Source organism: Oncorhynchus gorbuscha, linkage group LG04 (genome assembly GCF_021184085.1).
Source record: "Oncorhynchus gorbuscha isolate QuinsamMale2020 ecotype Even-year linkage group LG04, OgorEven_v1.0, whole genome shotgun sequence".
Taxonomy (NCBI): Eukaryota; Metazoa; Chordata; class Actinopteri; order Salmoniformes; family Salmonidae; genus Oncorhynchus; species Oncorhynchus gorbuscha.
Window position 1 is genome coordinate 28,963,718 of NC_060176.1, and position 27,456 is coordinate 28,991,173.

A 27,456-nucleotide genomic window follows, 5' to 3' on the forward strand; every position below is an offset into this window, starting at 1 on the left:
CAAGCCTACCCCTTTTACCTCCAAACATAACGATGGTCATTATGGCCAAACAGTTCTATTTTTGTTCCATCAGATCAGAAGAAATTTCTCCAAAAAGTATGATCTTTGTTCCCATGTGCAGTTGCAAACTGTAGTCTGGCTTTTTCATGGTGGTTTTGGAGCAGTGGCTTCTTCCTTGCTGAGCGGCCATTCAGGTTATGTCGATATAGGACTTTTTTTTACTGTTGATATAGATAATTTTGCAGCTGTTTCCTACAGCATCTTCATAAAGTCCTTTGCTGTTGTTCTGGGATTGATTTGCACTTTTCGCACCAAAGTACGTTAATCTCTAGGAGACTGAACGCGTCTCCTTCCTGAGCGGTATGACAGCTGCGTGGTCCCATGGTGTTTATAGATGCGTACTATTGTTTGTACAGATGAACGTAGTGCCTTCAGGCATTTGGAAATTGCTCCCAAGGATGAACCAGACTTGTGGAGGTCTACAATTTTTTTTCTGAGGTCTTTGCTGATTTTTTAAAAGTTAAGTTAAAAGTGTTCATTCAGTATTGTTGTAATTGTCATTATTACAATTTTTTATTATTATATATATATTTTCATTTAAATTGGAAGATTAATTGGTATCGTTTTTTGGTCCTCCAATAATTGGTATCGGTATCGACGTTGAAAAATCATAATCGGTCAACCTCTAATTTCGAACCCCCTTTGTTCAGAGACACATTTGTTAGACATATGTTACTCTCGCTACTCTCTCCTCTTCCATCCTAACCCTAGGAAGCTCTTTGCCACATTCTCCTCCCTCCTGAATCCTCCTCCCCCTCCCCCCCCCTCCTCCCTCTCTGCAGATGACTTCGTCAACCATTTTGAAAAGAAGATCGACGACATCCGATCCTCGTTTGCTAAGTCAAACAACACCGCTGGTTCTGCTCACACTGCCCTACCCTGTGCTCTGACCTCTTTCTCCCCTCTCTCTCCAGATGAAATCTCGCGTCTTGTGACGGCCGGCCGCCCAACAACCTGCCCGCTCGACCCTATCCCCTCCTCTCTTCTCCAGACCATTTCCGGAGACCTTCTCCCTTACCTCACCTCGCTCATCAACTTATCCCTGACCGCTGGCTACGTCCCTTCCGTCTTCAAGAGAGCGAGAGTTGCACCCCTTCTGAAAAAACCTACACTCGATCCCTCCGATGTCAACAACTACAGACCAGTATCCCTTCTTTCTTTTCTCTCCAAAACTCTTGAACGTGCCGTCCTTGGTCAGCTCTCCCGCTATCTCTCTCAGAATGACCTTCTTGATCCAAATCAGTCAGGTTTCAAGACTAGTCATTCAACTGAGACTGCTCTTCTCTGTATCACGGAGGCGCTCCGCACCGCTAAAGCTAACTCTCTCTCCTCTGCTCTCATCCTTCTAGACCTATCGGCTGCCTTCGATACTGTGAACCATCAGATCCTCCTCTCCACCCTCTCCGAGTTGGGCATCTCCGGCGCGGCCCACGCTTGATTGCGTCCTACCTGACAGGTCGCTCCTACCAGGTGGCGTGGCGAGAATCTGTCTCCTCACCACGCGCTCTCACCACTGGTGTCCCCCAGGGCTCTGTTCTAGGCCCTCTCCTATTCTCGCTATACACCAAGTCACTTGGCTCTGTCATAACCTCACATGGTCTCTCCTATCATTGCTATGCAGACGACACACAATTAATCTTCTCCTTTCCCCTTCTGATGACCAGGTGGCGAATCGCATCTCTGCATGTCTGGCAGACATATCAGTGTGGATGACGGATCACCACCTCAAGCTGAACTTCGGCAAGACGGAGCTGCTCTTCCTCCCGGGGAAGGACTGCCCGTTCCATGATCTCGCCATCACGGTTGACAACTCCATTGTGTCCTCCTCCCAGAGCGCTAAGAACCTTGGCGTGATCCTGGACAACAAACTGTCGTTCTCAACTAACATCAAGGCGGTGGCCCGTTCCTGTAGGTTCATGCTCTACAACATCCGCAGAGTACGACCCTGCCTCATTTCACAGGAAGCGGCGCAGGTCCTAATCCAGGCACTTGTCATCTCCCGTCTGGATTACTGCAACTCGCTGTTGGCTGGGCTCCCTGCCTGTGCCATTAAACCCCTACAACTCATCCAGAATGCCGCAGCCCATCTAGTGTTCAACCTTCCCAAGTTCTCTCACGTCACCCCGCTCCTCCGCTCTCTCCACTGGCTTCCAGTTGAAGCTCGCATCCGCTACAAGACCATGGTGCTTGCCTACGGAGCTGTGAGGGGAACGGCACCTCAGTACCTCCAGGCTCTGATCAGGCCCTACACCCAAATAAGGGCACTGCGTTCATCCACCTCTGGCCTGCTCGCCTCCCTACCACTGAGGAAGTACAGTTCCCGCTCAGCTCAGTCAAAACTGTTCGCTGCTCTGGCTCCCCAATGGTGGAACAAACTCCCTCACGACGCCAGGACAGCGGAGTCAATCACCACCTTCCGGAGACACCTGAAACCCCACCTCTTTAAGGAATACCTAGGATAGGATAAAGTAATCCTTCTCACCCCCCTTAAAATACTTAGATGCACTATTGTAAAGTGGTTGTTCCACTGGATGTCATAAGGTGAATGCACCAATTTGTAAGTCGCTCTGGATAAGAGCGTCTGCTAAATGACTTAAATGTAAATGTAAATATGTCTGTGGAACTTGTTCAGTTTATGTCTCAGTTGTTGAATCTTATGTTGGTGCAAATATTTACACATGTTAAGTTCGCTGAAAATAAATGCAGTTGACAGTGAGAGGACAATTATTTTTGTTGAGTTTATTCATTCATATATATTATAATATATATAATTATACATCTATCTATAAATACACACACACAAATATACACACACATTGCTCAAAAAAAATAAAGGGAACACTAAAATAACAGATCTAGATCTGAATGAATGAAATATTCTTATTAAATACTTTTGTCTTTACATAGTTGAATATGCTGACAAAATCACACAAATGATCAATTGAAATCAAATTTATCAACTCACGGAGGTCTGGATTTGGAGTCACACTCAAAATTAAAGAGGAAAACCACACTACATGCTGATCCAACTTTGATGTAAATGTCCTTAAAACAAGTCAAAATGAGGCTCAGTAGTGTGTGTGGCCTCCACGTGCCTGTATGACCTCCCTACAACGCCTGGGCATGCTCCTGATGAGGTGGCGGATGGTCTCCTGAGGGAACTCCTCCCAGACCTGGACTAAAGCATCCGCCAACTCCTGGACAGTCTGTGGTGCAATGTGGCGTTGGTGGATGGAGCGAGACATGATGTCCCAGATGTGCTCAATTGGATTCAGGTCTGGGGAACGGGCGGGCCAGTCCATAGCATCAATGCCTTCCTCTTGCAGGAACTGCTGACATGTTTTGGGGCTGTTGCTCGGCAACACGGACTTTCAACTCCCTCCAAAGATTTTCTATGGGGTTGAGATCTGCAGACTGGCTAGGCCACTCCAGGACCTTGAAATGCTTCTTACGAAGCCACTCCATTGCCCGGGCAATGGGTTTGGGATCATTGTCATGCTGAAAGACCCAGCCATGTTTCATCTTCAATGCCCTTGCTGATGGAAGGAGGTTTTCACTCAATCTCACGATACATGGCCCCATTCATTCTTTCCTTTACACGGATCAGTCGTCCTGGTCCCTTTGCAGAAAAACAGCCCCAAAGCATGATGTTTCCACCCCCATGCTTTACAGTAGGTATGGTGTTCTTTGGATGAAACTCAGCATTCTTTGTCCTCCAAACATGACGAGTTGAGTTTTTACCAAAAAGTTCTACTTTGGTTTCATCTGACCATATGACATTCTCCCAATCTTCTTCCGGATAATCCAAATACTCAAGGCTTTGTTACTTTGGTCCCAGCTCTCTGCAGGTCATTAACTAGGTCCCCCCGTGTGGTTCTGGGATTTTTGCTCCCCGTTCTTGTGATCATTTTGACCCCACGGGGTGAGATCTTGTGTGGAGCCCCAGATCGAGGGAGATTATCAGTGGTCTTGTATGTCTTCCATTTCCTAATAATTGCTCCCACAGTTGATTTCTTCAAACCAAGCTGCTTACCTATTGCAGATTCAGTCGTCCCAGCCTGATGCAGGTCTACAATTTTGTTTCTGGTGACAGCTCTCTGGTCTTGGCCATAGTAGAGTTTGGAGTGTGACTGTTTGATGTTGTGGACAGGTGTCTTTTATACTGATAACAAGTTCAAACAGGTACCATTAACACAGGTAACAAGTGGAGGACAGAGGAGCCTCTTAAAGAAGAAGTTACAGGTCTGTGAGAGCCAGATATCTTGCTTGTTTGTAGGTGACCAAATACTTATTTTCCACCATAATTTGCAAATAAATTCATAAAAAAATCCTACAATGTGATTTTCTGGATTTTTTTCTCTCATTTTGTCTGTCATAGTTGAAGTGTACCTATGATGAAAATTACAGGCCTCCCATCTTTTTAAGTGGGAGAACTTGCACAATTGGTGGCTGACTAAATACTTTTTTGCCCCACTGTGTGTGTACACACACACACACACACACACACACACACACACACACACACACACACACACACACATAGTGAATTGGCCATATATTTTTTTAATTGATGATTTTTAGGCCATAGCAACAAGCCCTTCTTCAAGGGGGGCTTCAGGCCATCTGACTGTACAGTAGGAGCTAGACAGTGACAGACTACCTGAACACAGGAAGCTTGTGCATGTTGGAACTGTCCTGTCAGACTTCCTAGTCCCTACGGCCCTGTCTGTTTTAAATAATGTATGTTATAGGCTGGTAAATTAAAGAGCTCTTTGTTAGTGATACAAAGCCTGGGAGTACTATATACCTCAGTCCTCATACATTCGTCTGTTAAAGCCACCCTTAGAGGAGAGTGAGTTCAAAAAAACGTGTTTTGATGTTATTAAAACTCAAACTTCATAATTCAAATCCTTACCCCTTGGTCAGTAATGTTCCAATAACCGGTTTTATGGTTCCCAGGTAGAGCCTGCTCAGACAGGGCATGGATCTGTAGCTGTGTTACACTGAAAGTCCTCGTCACACGATGAGACTGAGAAAAGGGGCTTGCTGGTCGACTTTCTCTTTTCAGATTTTTTTTTTAGCCATGAATTGTCTTTATTTAATTGCAATATTTTGACTGCATTTCATTCAATGTTTACTGTGCCTGGTGTCTTTCATTCTATGGTCCGCTCCCTGTTGTCGTAGCAGAAGGACGCACATAGCTTTGGTCGCTGTAGCCCGAAACATGGATTCAACACACATACATATCACGCAGATTAGAACATATATACACACACATGCATAGATATGAGTGACATGGTTAATACGCTGCATTTCAAACAGTCAGGAATAATCTAATCAGGGTTTGTAAAATTATACCTAGGCTAAATATAAGCCTTCCACAATCATAAGTAATAATTAAATGATTTTATCAAAATAGTTTAACCTGCTTTTTTGCAATAATCACTGATCCGGCTTTCAAGTCTATGAAAATAACCTTTTTGTTACAGATTTAACCAGAAACATGCACAATGCACTAATGATGAGCAGGTTGACCTTTGTTATGAGTCTTTTCCTGGAGGCAGAACTGAGTGATTTCCCATTAGATAAGCCAACTGCAGTGTCAAAACTGGCTATATTGTAAAAATTAATGAAAACAAAAATGTGCTTTTCTTAAAGGGATACTTTGGATTTTGGCAATGAAGCCCTTTATCTACTTCCTACGAGTCAGAATAACTCATGGATACCATTTGTACGTCTCTGCATCCAGTATGAAGGAAATTGGAGTTAATTTTGCAAGCCATTGCTAACTAGATTTAGCAATGACTAGAAGTCTACGGTATTTACTAGCATCCTAGCAGTTACCCATAGACATCCAGTCATTGCGTTAACACTAGCTAGCAAATGCGCTAACACTAGTTAGCAACTTCTTTCAAATTGCTCTTAGAGGTACAGCATAAAAATGGCATCCACTGGTTCATCTGACTCTGGGGAAGTAGATAAAGGGCTTCATTGCCAAATTCCAAAAGTATCCCTTTAGTTTAAGGTTAGCGTTAGGCATCAGGGTTGGCAGTGTGGTTAGGGTTAGGTTAGTTTAAAAATCTGATTTTATGACTTTGTGGCAGTGCCAGCTAGTGACCACTCTGCAAGAGCTGCCTCCAGAACAATATTCACAAAAAAAAAAAAACACTAACCTGCTAATAATGACCAACTTCTTATAGCAGGTACTATAGAAAATGTAAGGAAAACCCCACCCAAAAACTAAATTTAGGTATTTATTTCATTAGTCTATTGTTGATATAGTCACAAAATGTTTTGCATGTCAGCAATCAAGTTTGAGAAACTGCATCGTATTGGCTGTAGTCTTGAAAACTTGATTGTTGACATGCCAAACATTTTGGGACTATATCAACAATGGACTAGTGAAATGCATACCAATAGAAAGTTTGAGACCTACTGTATGTTAAAGGAAATTCCACCCAAAAACTCTCTCTCAAGCACAAGCCCACATGCGTGTGAGTAGCCAGCTAATCTATTTGCTTGCTAACAAGGTAGAGCAGTTGAACTGCTATGAATACACCCTCCTGTCCGTCTCCAACTGTTTGAACAACATAGCCTGTTCACTTTGTTTAGATGTTGAAATCAAGTGGCCTACCTGGATAAGAAGATGCCCGTTTTTTAGATTGAGAACGAGTTGCCAATTCCTTATATAAATGAGTATTTTTTTAATGTTCTTTGCACATTTCTAAAACAAACTACATAGCTAGCACATAACAGTCTGTAGCTAAAATGCTGTTGGTGGACAAGGAGATCGCCTGAGACCAAAAGGATAGACAGACAGGATAGACACAGCGTACCAGACAGGATAGACACAGCGTACCAGACAGGATAGACATAGCATGCCAGACAGAGAAAGGGCAGGACTCTGACAGAAGGAATCTGCTTCCTGTTATAATGAGCACATCACAGAACCCTTACTTACAGGGTTCAATTCCCCCCTCTCTCTTCCGCGCTCATCCCCCTCCTCCCACTAAACTGGGTCAAATCATTCAGTGGTAGCTCAGCTCAGCCACCATGCGTCAAGTGTCAGAAACTGTCTGCTCAAAATCACACAGCTCTGGGAGGTTCAGGGCTGTTTTTACTGCCAACACACACCACAGACATGAATCTGAATAGAACCCAATGCATCAGAATACGGTTGAGATGAATTCATCAGCACGACATCATATAGACTGGGATTACTAGGTATGGGTAAAACCTTAACAAAAGACAGTGGGAAGAGGAGAGAATCCTCCCATACAGGGACAATCAGTCAACAACAGAGAAACACTATAACTGCCCTTTCTTTCCTTCTCCTGCAGTTATTCTATCGCTTTTTATTTCTCTCCATCTAACCCGAGTGGTTACCTCTCATACCTCACTCAACATGTCCCCCTCCTCTCTTCCCCCGTCTCTCCATTTCTCAACCCCCCATTCCTTTTCCTTAAATCGGTAGGATACTTACCTCCCTCCCTGCAGTCTCTGTGTCCTGATCATCCCTGCAACGCTGTAGAGACCATCTTTACGCGGCGGAAACACACACCCCACGGCTCACTGTCACTAGCCAGCCCCCCTTCTCTAACACACACACTCTCTCGCTGTTCCTTAGTAACAGCAGAATTGGAGCCACCCTCATTCTTCCCCCAGTCCCCTCCCTTTAATTAATTATATATATATATATTTAATCGCTTGCTCTGCAGTGGAGGAATAAATATTTTACCTACAAATGAATTGTGGCTCTTCTCAGTTCTCTTCCCCCTGCTTGCAATATGTAACTGTGTGTGCGTGCAAATATGAATTTATGAAACACTGTCTCCACACATAATTTATTACTTAAAAAGGCAAATGGCTCTCGTAACATGCCATACACTTGTTCCTAAACCATACAGTATACATAATTGTACACTGCAATATGCACACACAAAGATCATATGGTCTCCTATGGCTGCCACCGCTCAAATGTATATTTACCCAAACAAGTAGTGCTGTATATCACACCGTGTGAGAACTGCTTCACTGACAATTCATTAGCACTCAAGCCAGAGTCCCTCCCCACTCACTAGAGGCTGCTGGGTAATGGCGTCCTGGCCAGGTCTGTGTGACTACTCATACTGAGGGAAACTGAGAAAAAGGCTGGTGTGTGTGTACACAGTTGAAGTCGGAAGTTTACATAAATTAGTTTTAATGACAACCTAAGTGTTTCAACCACTTCACAAATTTCTTGTTAACAAACTATAGTTTTGGCAAGTCGGTTAGGACATCTACTTTGAGAATGACAAGTAATTTTGCCAACAATTGTTTACAGACAGATTATTTCACTGTATCACAATTCCAATGGGTCAGAAGTTCACATACACTAAATTGACTGTGCCTGCTTGGAAAATTCCTGAAAATTATGTCATGGCTTTAGAAGCTTCCGACAGACTAATTGACATCATTTGAGTCAATTGGAGGTGTACCTGTGGGTGTATTTCAAGGCCTACCTTCAAACTCAGTGCATCTTTACTTGACATCATGGGAAAATTAAAGTCAGCCAAGACCTCAGAAAAAAAACATTGTAGACCTCCACAAGTCTGGTTCATCCTTGGGAGCAATTTCCAAACGCCATAAGGTACCACGTTCATCTGTACAAACAATAGTACGCAAGTAAACACCATGCAACCACGGAGCCGCCATACCGCTCAGGAAGGAGAAGCGTTCCGTCTCCGAGAGATGACCGCACTTTGGTGCGAAAAGTGCAAATCAATCCCAGAACAGCAGCAAAATGATCTTGTGAAGATGCTGGAGGAAACAGGTGCAAAAGTATCTTTATCCACAGTAAAACGAGTCCTATATCGACATAACCTGAAAGGCCGCTCAGCAAGGAAAAAGCCACTGCTCCAAAACCATCATAAAAAAAGCCAGACTACGGTTTGCAACTGCACATGGGGACAAAGATCGTAATTTTTTGGAGAAATGTCTTCTGGTCTGATGAAACAAAAATAGAACTATTTGGCCATAATGACAATCGTTATGTTTGAAGGAAAAAGGGGGAGGCTTGCAAGCCGAAAACACCATCCCAACCGTGAAGCACGGGGGTGGCAGCATCATGTTGTGGGGGTGCTTTGCTGCAGGAGGAACTGGTGCACTTCACAAAATAGATGGCATCATGAGGCTGGAAAATGATGTGGATATATTGAAGCAACACCTGAAGACATCAGTCAGGAAGTTAAAGTTTGGTCGCAAATGGGTCTTCCAAATGGACAATGGCTTAAGGATAACAAAGTCAAGGTATTGGAGTGGCCATCACAAAGCCCTGACCTCAATCCGATAGACAATTTATGGGCAGAACTGAAAATGCGTGTGCGTGCAAAGAGACCTACAAACCTGTCTCAGTTACACCACCTCTGACAGGAGGAATGGGCCAAAATTTACCCAACGTATTGTGGGAAGGCTACCCGAAACGTTTGACCCAAGTTAAACCATTTAAAGGCAATACTACCAAATACTAATTGAGTGTATGTACCACTGGGAATGTGATGAAAGAAATAAAAGCTGAAATAAATCCCTCTACTATTATTCTGACATTTCACAATCTTAAAATAAAGTGGTGATCCTAACTGACCCAAGACAGGGATTTTTTTTACTAGGATTAAATGTCAAGAATTGTGAAAAACTGAGTTGAAATGTAATTTGGCTAAGGTGCATGTAAACTTCTGACTTCAACTGCATATACAGAGAAACTAGCAGACACACACAAGGTGTTCTCAGGGTAGTCACTGTTCCTCAGGGAATTATAGATTAAACACACTACACCCTGGCTCAGGTACCCCGGCTTCATGAGCTACGAGAGCACAACGGTAAGACATGAACACATCTCCAGGGAATTATTCTGGTGTTATCATAACACTATCAAGTTGCTGGTGTAGTTTGTCCTTTACTAATTAATCATGTGGCAGATGTTGAATGTAGGAGGACATCAGATGAGTGACCATGAGAGGACAGCACAGTGACTATGCTCCCTCTGATGTTACTTTATAGAAATACCTTAGCGTTCCCTCAAAGTCTTAGTTGTGTAACCAAAGCGTTGTTTAGGGATTTACAGGGACAAATTGTCAAAGGAGGGTGATTCAGAGAGAGGGCCCTCCCTATGACCAGGAGGAATTGGGGTTAGGGTTGAGAGAGAATGGGTGGGGTAGAGGTAGGTCTGGGCAGTATACAGTATTTTACAATATACCAGTATTGATGCACAGTATTGTGTTTTTACTTTACCTTCTATAACGTATTTGAATGTTTGGTTTGTTAAAGATGATACGCCATGTGTAACAGTTTATGCCATTTTTACTTTGCTTCTTCATCCCTGTTCGAACTCTCTCTACATGCTGTTTTTCACACAGACCTTAACCTGCCCTGTCACTGAAGGAGCACATCGGTTGTTCTTCGACCACGAGACACTGCAAGGTCAATGCAGAACATCAAATGACATTTTATTGGTCACATATACGTGTTTAGCAGATGGGGGGGGGGGTTGAAGTTGAATTGAACAGTATAAAACAATCCGAACGGAGAAAGACCCATTTAAAATCACTTAGAATGTATGCGTTGCCACCCTAGGGTCAGACACTATTTTTAAAGAAAATACATAATTTATTATTCAAAAACATAAAATACAGTCAAACCACCCCCCCCCTCTTTTTTTTTTACCGTGATATGAAATGTGTCATTGGGCCGACAGCCAGAATCACAGCATTGTGAGGGATTAAAGCCCACTTTATCCCAAACACACAGAGCAGAGATAGTGAGGCTGTCCTCAGATTAACAACATGGTTACATAAATGATGATCTGAATCCGTTTCCCCGGAATGCAGGGACACTCCGGCCCACTTTAGCATCAGCACGCATTCTGCCATTACTCATTTCTCATACCACCAATAGATATATAGTCAGCAGGTTAGGAGGGGATTTGACTGGGCTTGGGGGAAGATGGGTGAGAATAAGAAAGACAGGAGGGGGGAAAAACTTTTAAAAGAATAAGGGAGGTTGTCCGACGGAGGGAAAGGAGAGATGGAGAACAGGAAAATCTATTTGGCTATACAAACCCAAGTGAGCGGTAGGGAGGTAGGAATGGGCGATGGTCATCACATTACTCACTAATGTGAACCTCAAGGTAATCAATGGTGAACTGCCAAGGTCCATAATCACCCACAAACACACACATTCCTTCAATAGCCCAGAAAGGTTAAGACTGCTGGAGCAGCGCTTAGATTATCTCTCCAAATTGGTCACACAAGCACATAATTACTTAAATACTAAACCAACATGGTGCTGCATCTCATTAAAAAGGATTTCAACAATCTTTCAAATTTTTGGCCAATTTCATGATATCCAATTGGTGCTGCAACTCCCGTATGGACTTGGGAGAGGCGAAGGTAAAGAGCCATGCATCCTATGAAATATGACCCTGCCAAGCCGCGCTGCATCTTGACACACTGCTCGCTTAATCCGGAAGCCAGCCACACCAATGTGTTTAAGGAAACACTGTATAACTGGTGACCGTGTCAGCGTGCATGTGCCCGGCCTGCCATAGGAGTCACTAGAGAGCGATGGGACAAGGACATCCCAGCCAGCCAAACCCTCCCTTAACCCGGACAACGCTGGGCCAATTGTGCTCAGTCTCATGGATCTCCTGGTTGCGGCTGGCTGCGGCACAGCCCTGGATCGGACCCGGGTCTGTAGTGACTCCTCAAGCACTACGATGCAGTGCCTTAGACCGCTGCACCACTCGGGAGGCCCCAAACCTTGGACTTCTGTACCACAATATTTATGATTGTTACTTCATTAATTAGATTGGTGCCTTATCCATGTCTGTAATCCCATGCCAGTCTCAAACATACCTGTGCCTACATGCTGGTTTGCACATGTAGGTGCTCTCCCCTCCCTCCTGTTCTGTTTAGCATACCCTCCCTCTATCCCCATCTTCCCCTCCTCTCACCTGCAATCGTTTTCTGCTGTCCGGCACATTCTCCAGGCTGCCTTCTCCGCATCCCAGCCTGCCCGGGCTGCAGCGCAGCTCCCCGTCACCTCTATGTTTGCCTGTGAAGTTGCAGCCTGCAGCCTTACTGTCTACAACAGGAGCCCTCTGCCTCTTATCCTGAGAGAGGGCTACAGTCATCCCTCTCTCCTTCTCCCTTGGCCCCACACCCCCTCCAAGACCTCCAGGCCCGGGGTCCCTTGACCTGCCTCCCTCCCCTAGTGGAGGGGCCTTGTCCCCATGCAGCGTGGCCCCATCTCTAGCCTCTTTATCGCCGGGCTCCAGGGCCTTGTGTCGGCTCTTAAAGAGGCTGTGGATACTCAGTACCACCAGAGTGCACAGCACGTACATGATCCCGTCCGTCCGTGGAGACGGGCAGGTTGGTTCGCTCTGTTCTCACCCAAACAAAGTCCCCCTTGTTTGAATGGGACAGGAACTGTTGAAGTTACACAGGTTGTTATGATAGCTTATAAGCTGTTATGGAGGGGTTCCATGGTTGAGGTCTAGGTGTGAATGGCAGTCAGAGCTCCAGGCGTATCTTCTGTGGTCTGGTCATAGTTGTCATCAGTTGGAGAGCTGAAGACTGAGTGCGAGAGATGACAACAAGTGTATCCACAGCGAGAACAGTTCCAAAGTTCTATCCTGGACTGTAGTGTCTGTACTGCAGCCAAGTTCAAAGGCGAAAAGACTACAAATATCCAGTCTACTCTCCTCTTTTACGGTATTCACCACAATACACAACGCCGGTGTTCTTCAGAGGGAGAGAGAGGTTCCAGTAGGGAGTCTCACTTTCTCTCCTCTGTGTGTGTGTTGTTGATCCCCTGGACAATGGCAGTGCCCTAAATCTCATTAACTGTCTGATAATCCCCAAGTCTGTTCTCTGGTCAGCAGACACAGACGGACGAGAGGTGAGTGAGTGAGATCCTCAGATACACACGGTCACACACACACACCTGCTTTTATATCTCACCTGTGTCACCTCTGTCCCTGTGCCTCTACTAATCCCTTCCACAGAACTGCACACACACCACCTGTACAGTTCCTCAGAACAATAAGGTTTTGGACTCTGTCCTGTAGTAAAGGCGATTGCTGTTCCTCTGCCAAGCCGGTGGAGCTCATGTAACCCAAACCTCTAGGAGCAGACGGCTGGCTAAGTACCTCCAGGTAACTACAGACACACCTTGTCCATCAACCATACACAGAAACTAGTAGATATTAAATCTACACCCAAGCAGATAACTCACTAAACCTTCACACACGCACTTAAACCCTTACAAAACACACACACAAACCCTAAACCGTTGCAAACTTCGAACAGTGTAGGAATGTCTCGGATGTTGATTCATCCTCCTCTGCCCTGCTAATTTATGTTTACAGTCCAGTCCAGGATGGCGTAAAGAAGTTTCCAATTAAATGATTAACAGGTCCAAAGTAATGCCTCTCCCCTTTCCCTTTTCCTGCTGCGAACAGCCGGGGGACTGTCCAGTCCCCCCTGAAAAGTCCCTGGACAGAGAGAGGGGCGATATGTACACCCCTTCACTTGTTCAGTCACACTCCATCTCCCGGTCCACTCATGCACAGAGTTTACGGTCCTATCATATGCGGTTCTGTAACTCTCCAGAAAGAGAGAGAGAAAGTATCTTCATCCACTCTCGCTCTCACCCTCCCTTCCTGTGTTCTGTCCATCTGTCGCTGCGGGATAAGCACTGGAATGGGACAGAGCCGGCCATGCGCTGGTGATGTAACACATAATACACTATTGATATGGATGTATCTAAAAGAGCAAAACCAACGTGGAGTGCGGAAAGAGTAAAAGCTTCCCACCTTCGTCCGTTAGGAGTTCCACCATATCAATTCAAACTGATCTGTGGGCTCTGAGGGGGCAACCTCGTTAGTTGGTGTCCTGTATGCCTGACCGTCTTCCTGGTACGTGACAACCCTGCACGGTAACGCCATGACAACCGTGCAGCTATGGAACCAGGCCACAATGGGAACTGACAGTGTCGATCACGTCGGTTGAATCGTGATGAGAGGTCCACGGCAGTCAGCGAGGTCACTTTGTGCCCAGCGGTCCTGGTCATTCACAGTTCTGGTTCATTGTTCTGTGACATACTGTAAACATGGAGTGATTCTCTAGCCTAACTTGGTCCTATGGGGCCAAAGGTGAAGTCCTCCGCTTGAGTGGTCACTTTTAGGATCCTAAAGAAGGGGACGGGAAGGGACCGGGCACACACACTTGGGGAGGGGACCCTAGAACGGAGGCTGGCTAGGATGAGCTACTACACACAATGAATAAGACACTATGACTGAATGAATTCCAAACTGCTCAGACCAGTGACCCAAACTAGTTGTGACCCACCAAGTCATCGTGGTCTCAGGGTAAACAATTTTCTGTTTGTAAATCCGTTACACTCCATTTAGTATGATATATTATGTTACGCCACATTATACGTCCTTCTCTGAGACAAGGTTGCTTGTTGGACCATAACAAAGGAGGATTATGGGGAGAATTTATGTTGGTGGTTAGGGGAACTAAAAGGACAAATGTCAGGGAAATTTACATAGCAGGTTAGCTGAATTGGGTTAAGTTCAGAACAAGGGTTAGCTAAAATGTAAGTTGTCCCGGACGCATCCTCACAACTTCTGGCTTGCTAGACCGACCCATTCGCTCCGACCAAATAGGAATTAGAAATGAGGAATTAGACCAAATATTATGCCAAAATGTGTTGCAACAGACCATTTGGGTAACACAATCTACCCACACCCTTTTGGCCCAAATTACCAGCACTATCGTGGGACTCAAAATGGCACTTTCAGCGACCCATGACAACACATGGCACGCGACAGGCCAGCTGAGTAACCACAGGAAGTGTCCTGATTAACAAAAACAGAATGGTTAAGAATTTCACCACCACTTTTATTTATTTATCTCACCTTTATTTAACCAGGTAGGCAAGTTGAGAACAAGTTCTCATTTACAATTGCGACCTGGCCAAGATAAAGCAAAGCAGTTCGACACGAACAACAACACAGAGTTACACGGAGTAAAAACAAACAGCCAATAGTACAGTAGAAAAATGAGTCTATATACAATGTGAGCAAATGAGGTGACATAAGGGAGGTAAAGGAAAAAAAGGACATGTTGGCGAAGTAAATACAATATAGCAAGTAAAAAAATAAATAAATAAAAATTAAACACTGGAATGGTAGATTTGCAGTGGAAGTATGTGCAAAGTAGAGAGAAATAATGGGGGTGCAAAGGAGCAAAATAAATAGATAAATACAGTAGGGGGAGAGGTAGTTGTTTGGGCTAAATTATAGATGGGCTATGTACAGGTGCAGTAAGCTGTGAGCTGCTCTAACAGCTGGTGCTTAAAGATAGTGAGGGGGCTAAGTGTTTCCAGTTTCAGAGATTTTTGCAGTTCGTTCCAGTCATTGGCAGCAGAGAACGGCCAAAGTAAGAATTGGTTTTGGGGGTGAGATAGAGAGAGATATACCTGCTGGAGTGCGTGCTACAGGTGGGTGCTGCTATTGTGACCAGCGAGGTGAGATAAGGGGGGACTTTACCTAGCAGGGTCTTGAAGATGAACTGGAGCCAGTGGGTTTGGTGACGAGTATGAAGCGAGGGCGTACAGGTCGCAGTGGTGGGTAGTATATGGGGCTTTGGTGACAAAACGGATGGCACTGTGATAGACTGCATCCAATTTATTGAGTAGGGTATTGGAGGCTATTTTGTAAATGACGTTGCCGAAGTCGAGGATCGGTAGGATGGTCAGTTTTACAAGGGCATGTTTGGCAGCATGAGTGAAGGAGGCTTTGTTGCGAAATAGGAAGCCAATTCTACATTTAACTTTGGATTGGAGATGTTTGATGTGAGTCTGGAAGGAGAGTTTACAGTCTAGCCAGACACTAGGTATTTGTAGTTATTCTTAGACAGAACCATATTCTAAGACCGAACCGTCCAGAGTAGTGATGTTGGACGGGCGGGCAGGTGCCGGCAGCGATCGGTTGAAGAGCATGCATTTAGTTTTACTTGTATTTAAGAGCAATTGGAGGCCACGGAAGGAGAGTTGTATGGCATTGAAGCTCATCTGGAGGGTTGTTAACACAGAGTCCAAAGAAGGGCCAGAAGTATACAGAATGGTGTCGTCTGCGTAGAGGTGGATCAGAGACTCACCAGCAGCAAGAGCGACATCATTGATGTATACAGAGAAGGTCCAAGAATTGAACCCTGTGGCACCCCCATAGAGACTGCCAGAGGCCCGGACAACAGGCCCTCCGATTTGACACACTGAGCTCTATCAGAGAAATAGTTAGTGAACCAGGCGAGGCAATCATTTGAGAAACCAAGGCTATCGAGTCTGCCGATGAGGATGTGGTGATTGGCAGAGTCGAAAGCCTTGGCCAGGTCAATGAATACGGCTGCACAGTATTGGTTCTTATCGATGGCGGTTAAGATAACGTTTAGAACCTTGAGCGTGGCTGAGAAGCACCCATGACTAGCTCCGAAACCAGATTGCATAGCGGAGAAGGTATGGTGGGATTCGAAATGGTCGGTAATCTATTTGTTGACTTGGCTTTCGAAGACCTTAGAAAGGCAGGGTAGGATATATATAGGTCTGTAGCAGTTTGGGTCAAGAGTGTGTCCCCCCCCCTTTGAAGAGGGAGATGACCGCAGCTGCTTTCCAATATTTGGGAATCTCAGACGACACAAAAGAGAGGTTGAACAGGCTAGTTAATAGGGGTTGCAACAATTTTCGGCAGATCATTTTAGAAAGGGTCCAGATTGTCTAGCCCGGCTGATTTGTAGGGATCCAGATTATGCAGCTCTTTCAGAACATCTGCTGACTGGATTTGGGAGAAGGAGAAATGGGGAAGGCTTGGGCCAGTTGCTGTGGGATGTGCGGTGCTGTTGACCGGGGTAGGAGTAGCCAGGTGGAAAGCATGGCCAGCCGTAGAAAAATGCTTATTGAAATTCTCAATTATAGTGGATTTATCGGTAGTGACAGTGTTTCCTATCCTCAGTGCAGTGGGCAGCTGGGAGGAGGTGTTCTTATTCTCCAAGGATTTTAGTGTCCCAGAACTTTGAGTTTGTGTTGCAGGAAGCAAATTTCTGCTTGAAAAAGCTAGCCTTGGCTTTTCTAACTGCCTGTGTGTATTGGTTTCTAGCTTCCCTGAAAAGTTGCATATCACAGGGGCTGTTTGATGCTAATGCAGAACGCCATAGGATGTTTTTGTGTTGGTTAAGGGCAGTCAGGTCTGGAGAGAACCCGGGGCTACACCTGTTCCTGGTTTTAAATGTCTTGAATGGAGCATGCTTATTTAAAATGGTGAGGAAGGCATTTAAAAAAAATAACCAGGCATCCTCTACTGACGGGATGAGATCAATGGCCTTCCAGGATACCCCGGCCAGGTCGATTAGAAAGGCCTGCTAGCTGAAGTGTTTCAGGGAGCGTTTGACAGTGATGAGTGGAGGTCGTTTGACCGCTGACCCATTACAGATGCAGGCAATGAGGCAGTGATCGCTGAGATCTTGGTTGAAAACAGCAGAGGTATTTAGAGGGCAAATTGGTTAGGATGATATCTATGAGGGTGCCCATGTTTACGGCTTTGGGGTGGTACCTGGTAGGTTCATTGATAATTTGTGTGAGATTGAGGGCATCAAGCTTAGATTGTAAGATGGCTGGGGTGTTAAGCATGTTCCAGTTTAGATCGCCTAGCAGCACGAGCTCTGAAGATAGATGGGGGGCAATCAGTTCACATATGGTGTCCAGAGCACAGCTGGGGGCAGAGGGTGCTCTATAGCAGGTGGCAACAGTGAGAGACTTGTTTTTATTGAGGTGGATTTTTAAAAGTAGAAGTTCAAATTGTTTGGGTACAGACCTGGGAGTAGGACAGAACTCTGCAGGCTCTCTCTGCAGTAGATTGCAACACAGCCCCCTTTGGCCGTTCTATCTTGTCTGAAAATGTTGTAGTTCGGAATGGAGATTTCAGAATTTATGGTGGTCTTCCTAAGCCAGGATTCAGACACGGCTAGAACATCCGGGTTGGCAGAGTGTGCTAAAGCAGTGAATAAAACAAGCTTAGGGAGGAGGCTTCTAATGTTAACATGCATGAAACCAAGGCTATTACGGTTACAGAAGTCATCAAAAGTGAGCGTCTCGGGAATAGGAGTGGAGCTAGGCACTGCAGGGCCTGGATTCACCTCTATATCACCAGAGGAACAGAGGAGGAGTAGGATAAGGGTACTGCTAAAACCTATGAGAATTGGTCATTTAGAACGTCCGGAACAGAGAGTAAAAGGAGGTTTCTGGAGGTGATGAAATAGCTTCAAGGTATAATGTACAGACAAAAGGTATGGTAGGATGTGAATACAGTGGAGGTAAACCTAGGTATTGAGTGATGAGAGATATTGTCTCTAGAAACATCATTGAAACCTGGTGATGTCATCGCATGTGTGGGTGGTGGAACTGAAATGTTGGATAAGGTATAAATGTTAGGGCTAGAGGCTCTACAGTGAAATAAACCAATAAACACTAACCAGAACAGCAATGGACAAGGCATATATATTGACATTAAGGAGAGGCATGCTTTGTCGAGTGATCATAAGGGTCCAGTTAGTAGTGAGGTTGGTTGGGGTAACGGCGATTCAGACAGCTAGCCGGGCCATCGGTAGCAAGCTAGCGTAGGACAGTGTCCTGTTTTTAGCCACTTCGTGCATATCCGTTAGTAGATTTGTGGGGTTCCGTGTGGTAGAGGGGATCAATCCAATTGGCAAAATAGATATAGTAATAGTGACCCAAGACAAATTGTCCGAGAGACCTATTCAGATAGCAGCCGATAAGACAGCTAACGATTAGCGGGCCGCAGATGACCGTTCAGGTAACGTCGCGGAGGAGCCAGTTGGATAACTCCCTCGTGCAGATAACGTCGGTAGTACAGTCGTGAAGGCCCGGTGGTAAAACGAGTCCGGATAGGTGATTGTAGCCCAGGAGTGTTGATGGAACTCTTCAGCTGACTAGCTCCGTAATAATTTAAGTTTGCTCTGGGACCGACGTAAGCCAATAGTCACACGGATAGCAGCTAGCTAGCTGCGTGATCCAGGTGTAAATGTTCAGAGCTTTCGGTTGAAATCTGGGGATATGGAGAGAAAAATAGGTCCGGTATATTCTGGTCTGAGTCGCGTTGTACAAAACTGGCGATAGCTTTTCGAGTTAAAGGATAGATGAGCTTTTCGAGTTAAAAGGATTGATGATTACCATCAACCGTGTTTGGCTAAATACTAACGTTAGCCAGTAAACTGGCTAGCTCCTGGCTAGCTTCTATTGTGGATTTCAGATTTGAGGTAAATAATACTTTTTATTTATTGGTGAAGCGGGTTGCAGGAGAGTGTTTTGAATTTGAGTTTTTGGAGAAAAAATATATATAAAAGATATGTTATGCGAAGATATAGAGAGATAGATAGAGAGATATATATATATATACAACCAACAGAGTAAGGAAAGGCCAGAGAGACTAATAAACAAAGTCTGAGGTTCAATAGCAGATTAAGTGGCTGATAAGTTTGAATCAAACCATAAAAGGTGATAAGGCATGGGTGGAGTGATCAGATTTGTTTCCTGTGTATTAGTGGTTTGGTATTAGTGGTTTCCAGTGTTATAGTGGTTGCAGTGGTTTGGGCGGCAGAAAGCCTAGTGGTTAGAGTGTTGGGTCAGTAACCAAAAAGGTTGCTCGATTGAATCCCCGAACTGACAAGGTAAACATCTGTCCTTCTGCCCCTGAATAAGGCAGTTAACCCACCGTCATTGTAAATAAGAATGTTCTTAACTGACTTGCCTAGTTAAAAAAAGGTTACATTTTTTTAAAAGTCAACCAGGAAGTCAACAAACATTTCGCTTGGCCTAGAAGTGAGAATGTGTATGAAAGAGAGAATGTGCTAAAGTGTGAGAATGTGCAAACCTGTGTGTGTGTGTGTGTGTGTGTGCGCGCGTGCGGGCAGGAGATCTCAGGTGTGTGAGTTGGTCTCACTTTAAGTAGCTTAGACCCCCTGGATTTGTGTTTCAGACTATTTTGTGCCTAATAGAAATTAATAGTAAATGATGTAGTGCTGTTTTGGAGTCACTATTATTGTAAATAACAATAGAATATGTTTAAGCAGTTTGTAAATGTGGATGCTATCATGATTACTGTAGTCCTGAATGAATCGTGAATAATGATGAGTGAGAAAGTTAGACGCAGAAATATCATTCACACAAATGTGTCACTTCAAGCACAAATGTATCATACTGTGACTAAAACTATGACGTTTTGACTTAAATCATTGTGCAACACGGGTAAGCTCTGGCCGTCATCTTTCAGCTTGAAAAAGTGGATTTCTACAGGTGTGGGCGTTTAAGCAGCTTACAGGAGGAAATGTGCCACACTTCACTTTATGGCTTTAGGTAAAGGCTTTAACTCAGTCACCCCACACCCAAATATGGTATTCGAGGCAGTCTGAATTAGGGATGGGCATATTCGAATATCTGATCGGACGTCAGTATTTGATTACTTGTGAGTATTCATTTAAAAAAATAAGTATATTTTAAAAATGAAAAGGCCTTTTCTAAATATAATAAACATATCCATGTGACATTGTTACTTACAAGGATATAACCATGTCATTAAAAATACTTAATTTAATAAAACACATTTGAATGTAGTTTTTATGACACGCACCCCTTAAAATGACCGGTAGCCTTCTTTCTTTAGCTTGTTTTTGTCAGCCAATCAAAGCAGCACCACAGTCAAAGGCTCAATGTGTAACAAAAAGTGAGAGTTCACTAATGCAATGCAAGATGGAATTACAAGTTAACTGAGTTAAATGAGAAAGAATAGGCTACAACGAGCAACCAACAGGTAGGATGTTGTTTATCAATCTCTGAATGGGGTTGGGGAGAAAGCGCAGCACATAGCCTGCAAATTAGCCTAGGTAGTTAGCTAGTTTCTCTAGGCTACTCCAGTCAAGACAGGCACTGTTATATGGGATGATAAATAACATTGTGGCTGCTACAAGTTAACTAGTCTTGGCTGTAGCAGAGTTGGCTCTCTTCCTCACGTCCTCTCCACTCCCAGCTCCTACACACCAACCCCACCCATTGCTCCAGCAAAAGAGCACAGGGTCTCTACCTCGCACAGCAGTGCTCAGGGTAAAAACTGTGCAATAAAATAAACTGGATATCCAAAAACATTTCATGATACTATTTTAATTGTGACATTATGATAACACCGATCCATCCCTAGTCTGAGTCAAAGAGAGGGGAGCAGGGGGAGTCAGGGAGAAAGAAAGAAAGAACGTGGGGGGAGGATGAGAGAGAAACAGGCAGTGCGCAGTCAACAGAAAGCCTCAATCTTAACTCTTGGACTAGCCCACAATGCACTACACACACCCTTTTCATCTTTCTCAACTGGGCTATTTCAGAGCTAAATTACAGTGACCACAGCAGGGAGGGACAGGCACACACACTTAATAACAGGTTAGAGGGTGGACCATCCCTGCCAGTGTGGCCCATCCCTGCCAGTGTGGCCAACACACCACTGACGTCACGCCACTAAGGATGAGGTTTGAGAGGAAGACGATGGGTGGAGGGGCAGCTAGACAGCCAGAGGGTGGAGAGAGAGAGAAAAGGGACAGAGGGAGGCTGTTGAGAAACAGTGAAGGGGGAAAAAGGGCTAGGGAGTGTGACAGAGAGAGGAAAGAAGAGTGCCAAAATCCCACAAGAGAGAACCCTGAGGTTCTGCCTCCTCCCCCTCTTCCGGTCTCTGTGCTCCCTCCCTGGTTGGCCCGTAACATGTTTCACTCTCAACCCGTTACAGCACATGGTTCGACTTTACAGACAAACAGGCCTGTGGAAAACCGACTTGCCCTTGCAGCCTTTTTCGACATATGTGACACACTTGTTCCTTCCTCTCATGGCTGTTCACATGCCAAGACAACTCCCACTCAAAGAAACTGGTGATTAACGCACACAGGCCAGACTTAACTGCATATACTGTAGGTCTACACCATGAGCTCATGGCCAGAGGGGACTCTATGTGAACAACAACTGCATAGCAGCACTGAGTGGCACACGAAACAGGGAATATATCAATCTCCAAGGTTTGTCAACACTTCTGGGCATCTACCATGGTAACAGTCAGACTCACGAGATACTCACAAACTACATATTTCTGAACTGACACACGCACACAGACATGGCTTAGTGCTGAGGGACCTTGGGCTGTTGGGGCGCTGCTTCAGATATGCAAATACAAACCTGCTAAAAAACCAAATAGGTTAGGCGAGGTCGGAGACCTTCACCTCTGACCCGGGGTGCTAGTCACACAGGTAGGGACTGTGTGACTAGAACCCATTGTCTCCCTCTCCTCCCTGCTACTGCGACCACCACAGAACATCATGTGAACAGCCATGAGAGGAAGGAACAAGTGTGTTTATCGAGCCGTCAGTGCTGCTGAAGCTGCAACATAATTACAGCCATTTCTGACTGAAAAGTAATGTTACCGAAATCCCTCGTTTTAGGAAAAACATTCCCTATTCCCTCAACAATTGCTCTCTTTACCGTGAAATGTATGCATCAAATGCACGTGACCTAATAATAATAATAAGCCATTTAGCAGACGCTTTTATCCAAAGCGACTTACAGTCATGTGTGCATAAATTCTACGTATGGGTGGTCCCGGGAATCGAACCCACTACCCTGGCGTTACAAGCGCCATGCTCTACCAACTGAGCTACAGAACGACCTATGGGGCGTTACCTGTTAGTCTATCATAATCACATGAATAAATAAGTTATAATAAACTCAGAAAATCAAAACACATTGACAGAAAAATGGATGCAGAGGACATGACAAATCAACTCCAAAACAGGGGAATGTTTACTGGTTTCTCAGGAAGTAAATGGGGAAGTCAGATGCGTGGAATAAATTTGACTAGTTGTAGAAAATAATGGAGATCAAGAAAAAGAAGGTAAGAAGCAAGCGCTGCATGCATATTATGTCTGCCAAACAGGTGCTGTTAGATTACAATCACATTTTGGAACCATGTAAATAGGGTTGCAAAGGGTAAGACTCCATCAAATCATCAGTGCTCCCTCCATTTCAATTCGAGGTGAAAATGATGAATCAGACACCTTATCGATAGCAACAGATCATAGTCCTTCTGGAATCAGAAGGTTTTTTTTGACTCAATGGAGGAACATGGTCAAATAAATGCTGATGAATGTCGTGCTCGTGCTGTGTATGCAACTGGTTCAACTCTGATGCTCATAGGCAATGAGTATTGGAAGAGATTTCTGACTGTTCTTCGCCCAGCATACACCCCTCCAACCAGACATGATTTATCTACTAAATTTGCTGGATGCAGAGTTCAACATAGTTTAAGTGAAGGTCAAGCAAATCATAGTTAAAGCAGACTATTGCAATCACCTCTGATATGTGATCAAATGTTTGTGGGCAAGGAATAATTAACGACATCTCCACCCCTCAACCAGTGTTCTTCAAGAGCACAGACAAGACACACCGGTCTCTACATTGCAGATGAGCTGAAGGCAGTCAATGACCTTGTACCACAGAAGGTATTTGCACTTGTGACAGACAAAGCCGTGAACATGAAGGCTGCTTGGTCTAAAGTGGAGGAGCCCTACCCACACGGCACACCCATTGGCTGTGCTTCTCATGCATTGGATCGGCTCCTCAAGGACATCATGGCACTGAAAACAATGGATACACTCTACAAGAGAGCCAAGGAAATGGTTAGGTATGTGAAGGGTCATCAAGTTGTAGCAGCAATCTATCTCACCAAGCAAAGTGAGAAGAATATCACATTGAAGCTGCCCAGCAACACCCGTTGGGGGTGGTGTTGTCATCATGTTTGACAGTCTACTGGAGGGGAGGAGTCTCTCCAAGAAATGGCCATATCACAGTCTGCCGATATAAACAGCCCCATCAAGAGGATCCTCCTGGATGATGTATTTTGGGAGAGAGTGGTAAGCAGCCTGAAACTCCTGAAACCTATAGCAGTAGCCATTGCACGGATTGAGGGAGACAATGCCATCCTGTCTGATGTTCAGACTCTGCTTGCAGATGTAAGAGAAGAAATCCATACTGCCCTGCCCACTCCACTGTTGCTCCAAGCAGAGGAAACCACAGTTCTGAATTACATCTAAAAGCATAAAGACTTCTGCCTGAAGTTCATACACGCCGCAGTGTACGTTGGACCCCAAGTATGCTGGCAAGAGCATCCTGTCTGGTGCAGAGACCAACAAATCAAATCAAATTTTATTTGTCACATACACATGGTTAGCAGATGTTAATGCGAGTGTAGCGAAATGCTTGTGCTTCTAGTTCCGACAATGCAGTGATAACCAACAAGTAATCTAACTAACAATTCCAAAACTACTGTCTTATACACAGTGTAAGGGGATAAGGAACATGTACATAAGGATATATGAATGAGTGATGGTACAGAGCAGCATACAGTAGATGGTATCGAGTACAGTATATACATATGAGATGAGTGTGTAGACAAAGTAAACAAAGTGGCATAGTTAAAGTGGCTAGTGATACATGTGTTACATAAGGATGCAGTCGATGATGTAGAGTACAGTATATACATATGCATATGAGATGAATAATGTAGGGTAAGTAACATTATATAAGGTAGCATTGTTTAAAGTGGCTAGTGATATATTTACATAATTTCCCATCAATTCCCATTATTAAAATGGCTGGAGTTGGGTCAGTGTCAATGACAGTGTGTTGGCAGCAGCCACTCAATGTTAGTGGTGGCTGTTTAACAGTCTGATGGCCTTGAGATAGGCCTGAAAAACAGCTTCTATGTGTCTCGCCACTTTGCCCTGGATGAGGGCAAGGTTTTTGGTAGTCTGGCGTAGTACACTTCCAAGCAAAGGCTTTGAGATGGAGATGCAATATGGCAGTTGTGCCAAAATATCTCATCAGCCACCTGGTGGAAGGGAATTTGTGGATCCGAGGCGCTTTCCCCAGTCTCAACAAACAGTGAAGAGGTGACTCCGGGATGCTGGCCTTCTAGGCAGAGATGCAAAGAAAAAGCCACATCTCAGACTCGCCAATAAAAAGAAAGATGGGCAAAAGTACACAGACACTGGGCACAGGAACTCTGCCTAGAAGGCCAGCATCCCGGAGTTACCTCCTTACTGTTGACGTTGAGACTGGTGTTTTGCGGGTACTATTTAATGAAGCTGCCAGTTGAGGACTTGTGAGGCTTCTGTTTCTCAAAGTAGACAATGCACTTGTCCTCTTGATCAGTTGTGCACCGAGGCCTCCCACTCCTCTTTCCATTCTGGTTAGAGGCAGTTTGTGCTGTTCTGTGAAGGTAGTTCACACCAGTGTAGGAGATTGCACTTCCTAGACATAGGAATTCTCCGGTTGGAACCACTAGATGTCAACTTATTTTGACTTCCACCGTCTTTAGAAACTCCTGTGTCCATGGCTTTTGAGTCTCTAGAGAGCCAGACGTCTTTATTCTATACTTATTTTGACAAGTTTCTTCGAAGCGTTTGGATTTGTGTACTAAAAGCGCTAACAAAAGTAGCTACTTGGACATAAATAATGGACATTATCGAACAAATCAAGCATTTATTGTGGAACTAGGATTCCTGGGAGTGCATTCTGATGAAGATCAAAGGTAAGGGAATATTTATAATGTGATTTCTGTTGACTCCAACATGGCGGATCATTTGATTTATTTTCAGATCGCCGTCGCAGATTATTACTTCGTTTTCTCTTTCCGTAAAGTCTTTTTTGAAATCTGACACAGCGGTTGCATTAAGGAGAGGTACATCTATATTTCCATGTCTAACAATTGTATTTATCGACATTTATAATGAGTATTTCTGTAAAATGATGTGGCTCTCTGCAATATCACCGGATGTTTTTGGAACTAGTGAATGTAACGCGCCAATGTATACTGAGATTTTGACGTCAAATAGTGTTAAATAATACCTTTTTTGACACGCAAAGACCCAAACGGCGTTCCATAGAAATCCTTGTTGAGAATGAAACGACTGAACAAATTAACAACGAAACAGCACAGCAAGTAAGTGAATAGGTTTTGATTATGTTTTACTGGTAATTGGGATATACGCAAATGCCAACAAAATAATGTTTTGGTCAGTGTGGTGTGTGTGTAACCTTTATTTAACTAGTAAAGTCAGTTAAGAATAAATTCCCCGGCCAAACCCGGTCGACGCTGGGCCGCCCTATGTGACTCCCAATCACGGCCAGATGTGATACAGCCTGGATTTGAACCAGGGACTGTAGTGATGCCTCTTGCACTTAGATGCAGTGCCTTAACACACACATGGACACAGCGGTCTAACTATTCAACTGTTCTAGAATGCTTAAAAGGCAGCAAAATGTTAAATATCGGTATCATTTTTTTGGGAAGAAAAATCAGATATCGGTATCGGCCAAAAATGTAATATCGGTGCATCACTAGTTTACATGTTGCGATTATATTTTTGTTGAGTATAATAAAAAAGAAAAATACTAACAAGAGAATTCAAATAGGCATCACAATATATAATATATAATAAGAGTCAGAGTAGTAAGAATAAGAGTAGCAGCAGCATATGATGAGTGTAAAAGTGTATGTGTGTGGGTTTTGTTTCAGTGTAATTGAGCGTGTATATAGTGCAGGGGTCTAGGACTCATTTTGCATGGGGACCGCACTTGGTCTTCAACAAGGTCCGGAGGGCCGCAATGAAAATGGGTTACATTTGCTTGTTGTCAAAATGTACAAAAGAATTGTCCTCTAGCTATTGTTTTAGGAATTTGAGACACTCACTGTCATTTAAAAAGTATATTGAGTTTGTTCCACACCCAAAACAAACTTTAATTTATTTACTCAAACCACCCGCAGGCCGTATGTTTGACACCCCTGATATAATGTAATGTTCTAACCCATGCTCACACTTAAAATAGCCTAGTCATTTTCTTACTGTGTCTTTTAGCCATTAACATGCAGAATGAAGTCAGGCAGTAATCCGCTGTGGCCAACATGGCATGAACATTTCCTAATATAAAATCTACCCCTCTTTCATACACAGTTTAATTGGACCAGATTAGCTACAGCTGAAATGAGGCTCTGCTGTCGTTTCCACATCTTCTCTTGTTCAGAATCTAATCCGATTTAACAGTTGTGTTGAAATGACCATGAGACTAAGTAGGATGAAGTTGTCAGTTTCCCTAGATCAGGTGTGTCAAACTAATTTTGACACAGGGGCCGCATTCAGTCTTCAATGAGGTCCGGAGGGCAGCGTTGAAAATTGGTTGCATTTCCTCACCATCAAA

General features: G+C 44.3%; 1 protein-coding gene across 6 annotated transcripts in view; it reads right to left on the reverse strand.

Annotated features, from left to right (window-relative positions):
• LOC124033944 (kinesin-like protein KIFC3) overlaps positions 1 to 27,456 on the reverse strand; it is a 67,166-nt gene that overhangs the window by 33,596 nt on the left and 6,114 nt on the right. For 4 of the 6 annotated variants that reach the window (XM_046346465.1, XM_046346466.1, XM_046346464.1 and 1 more), the window contains exon 1: positions 7,544 to 7,653. The exons of 1 other annotated variant lie outside the window; for it this stretch is intronic. In XM_046346465.1, the coding sequence (XP_046202421.1) occupies positions 7,544 to 7,575 (32 nt within the window). In that variant the 5' untranslated portion in view covers positions 7,576 to 7,653. Of the gene's footprint in view, positions 1 to 7,543; positions 7,654 to 12,049; positions 12,219 to 27,456 lie in introns of those variants that run through there. One more of the 6 variants, XM_046346463.1, reaches the window with a different exon arrangement.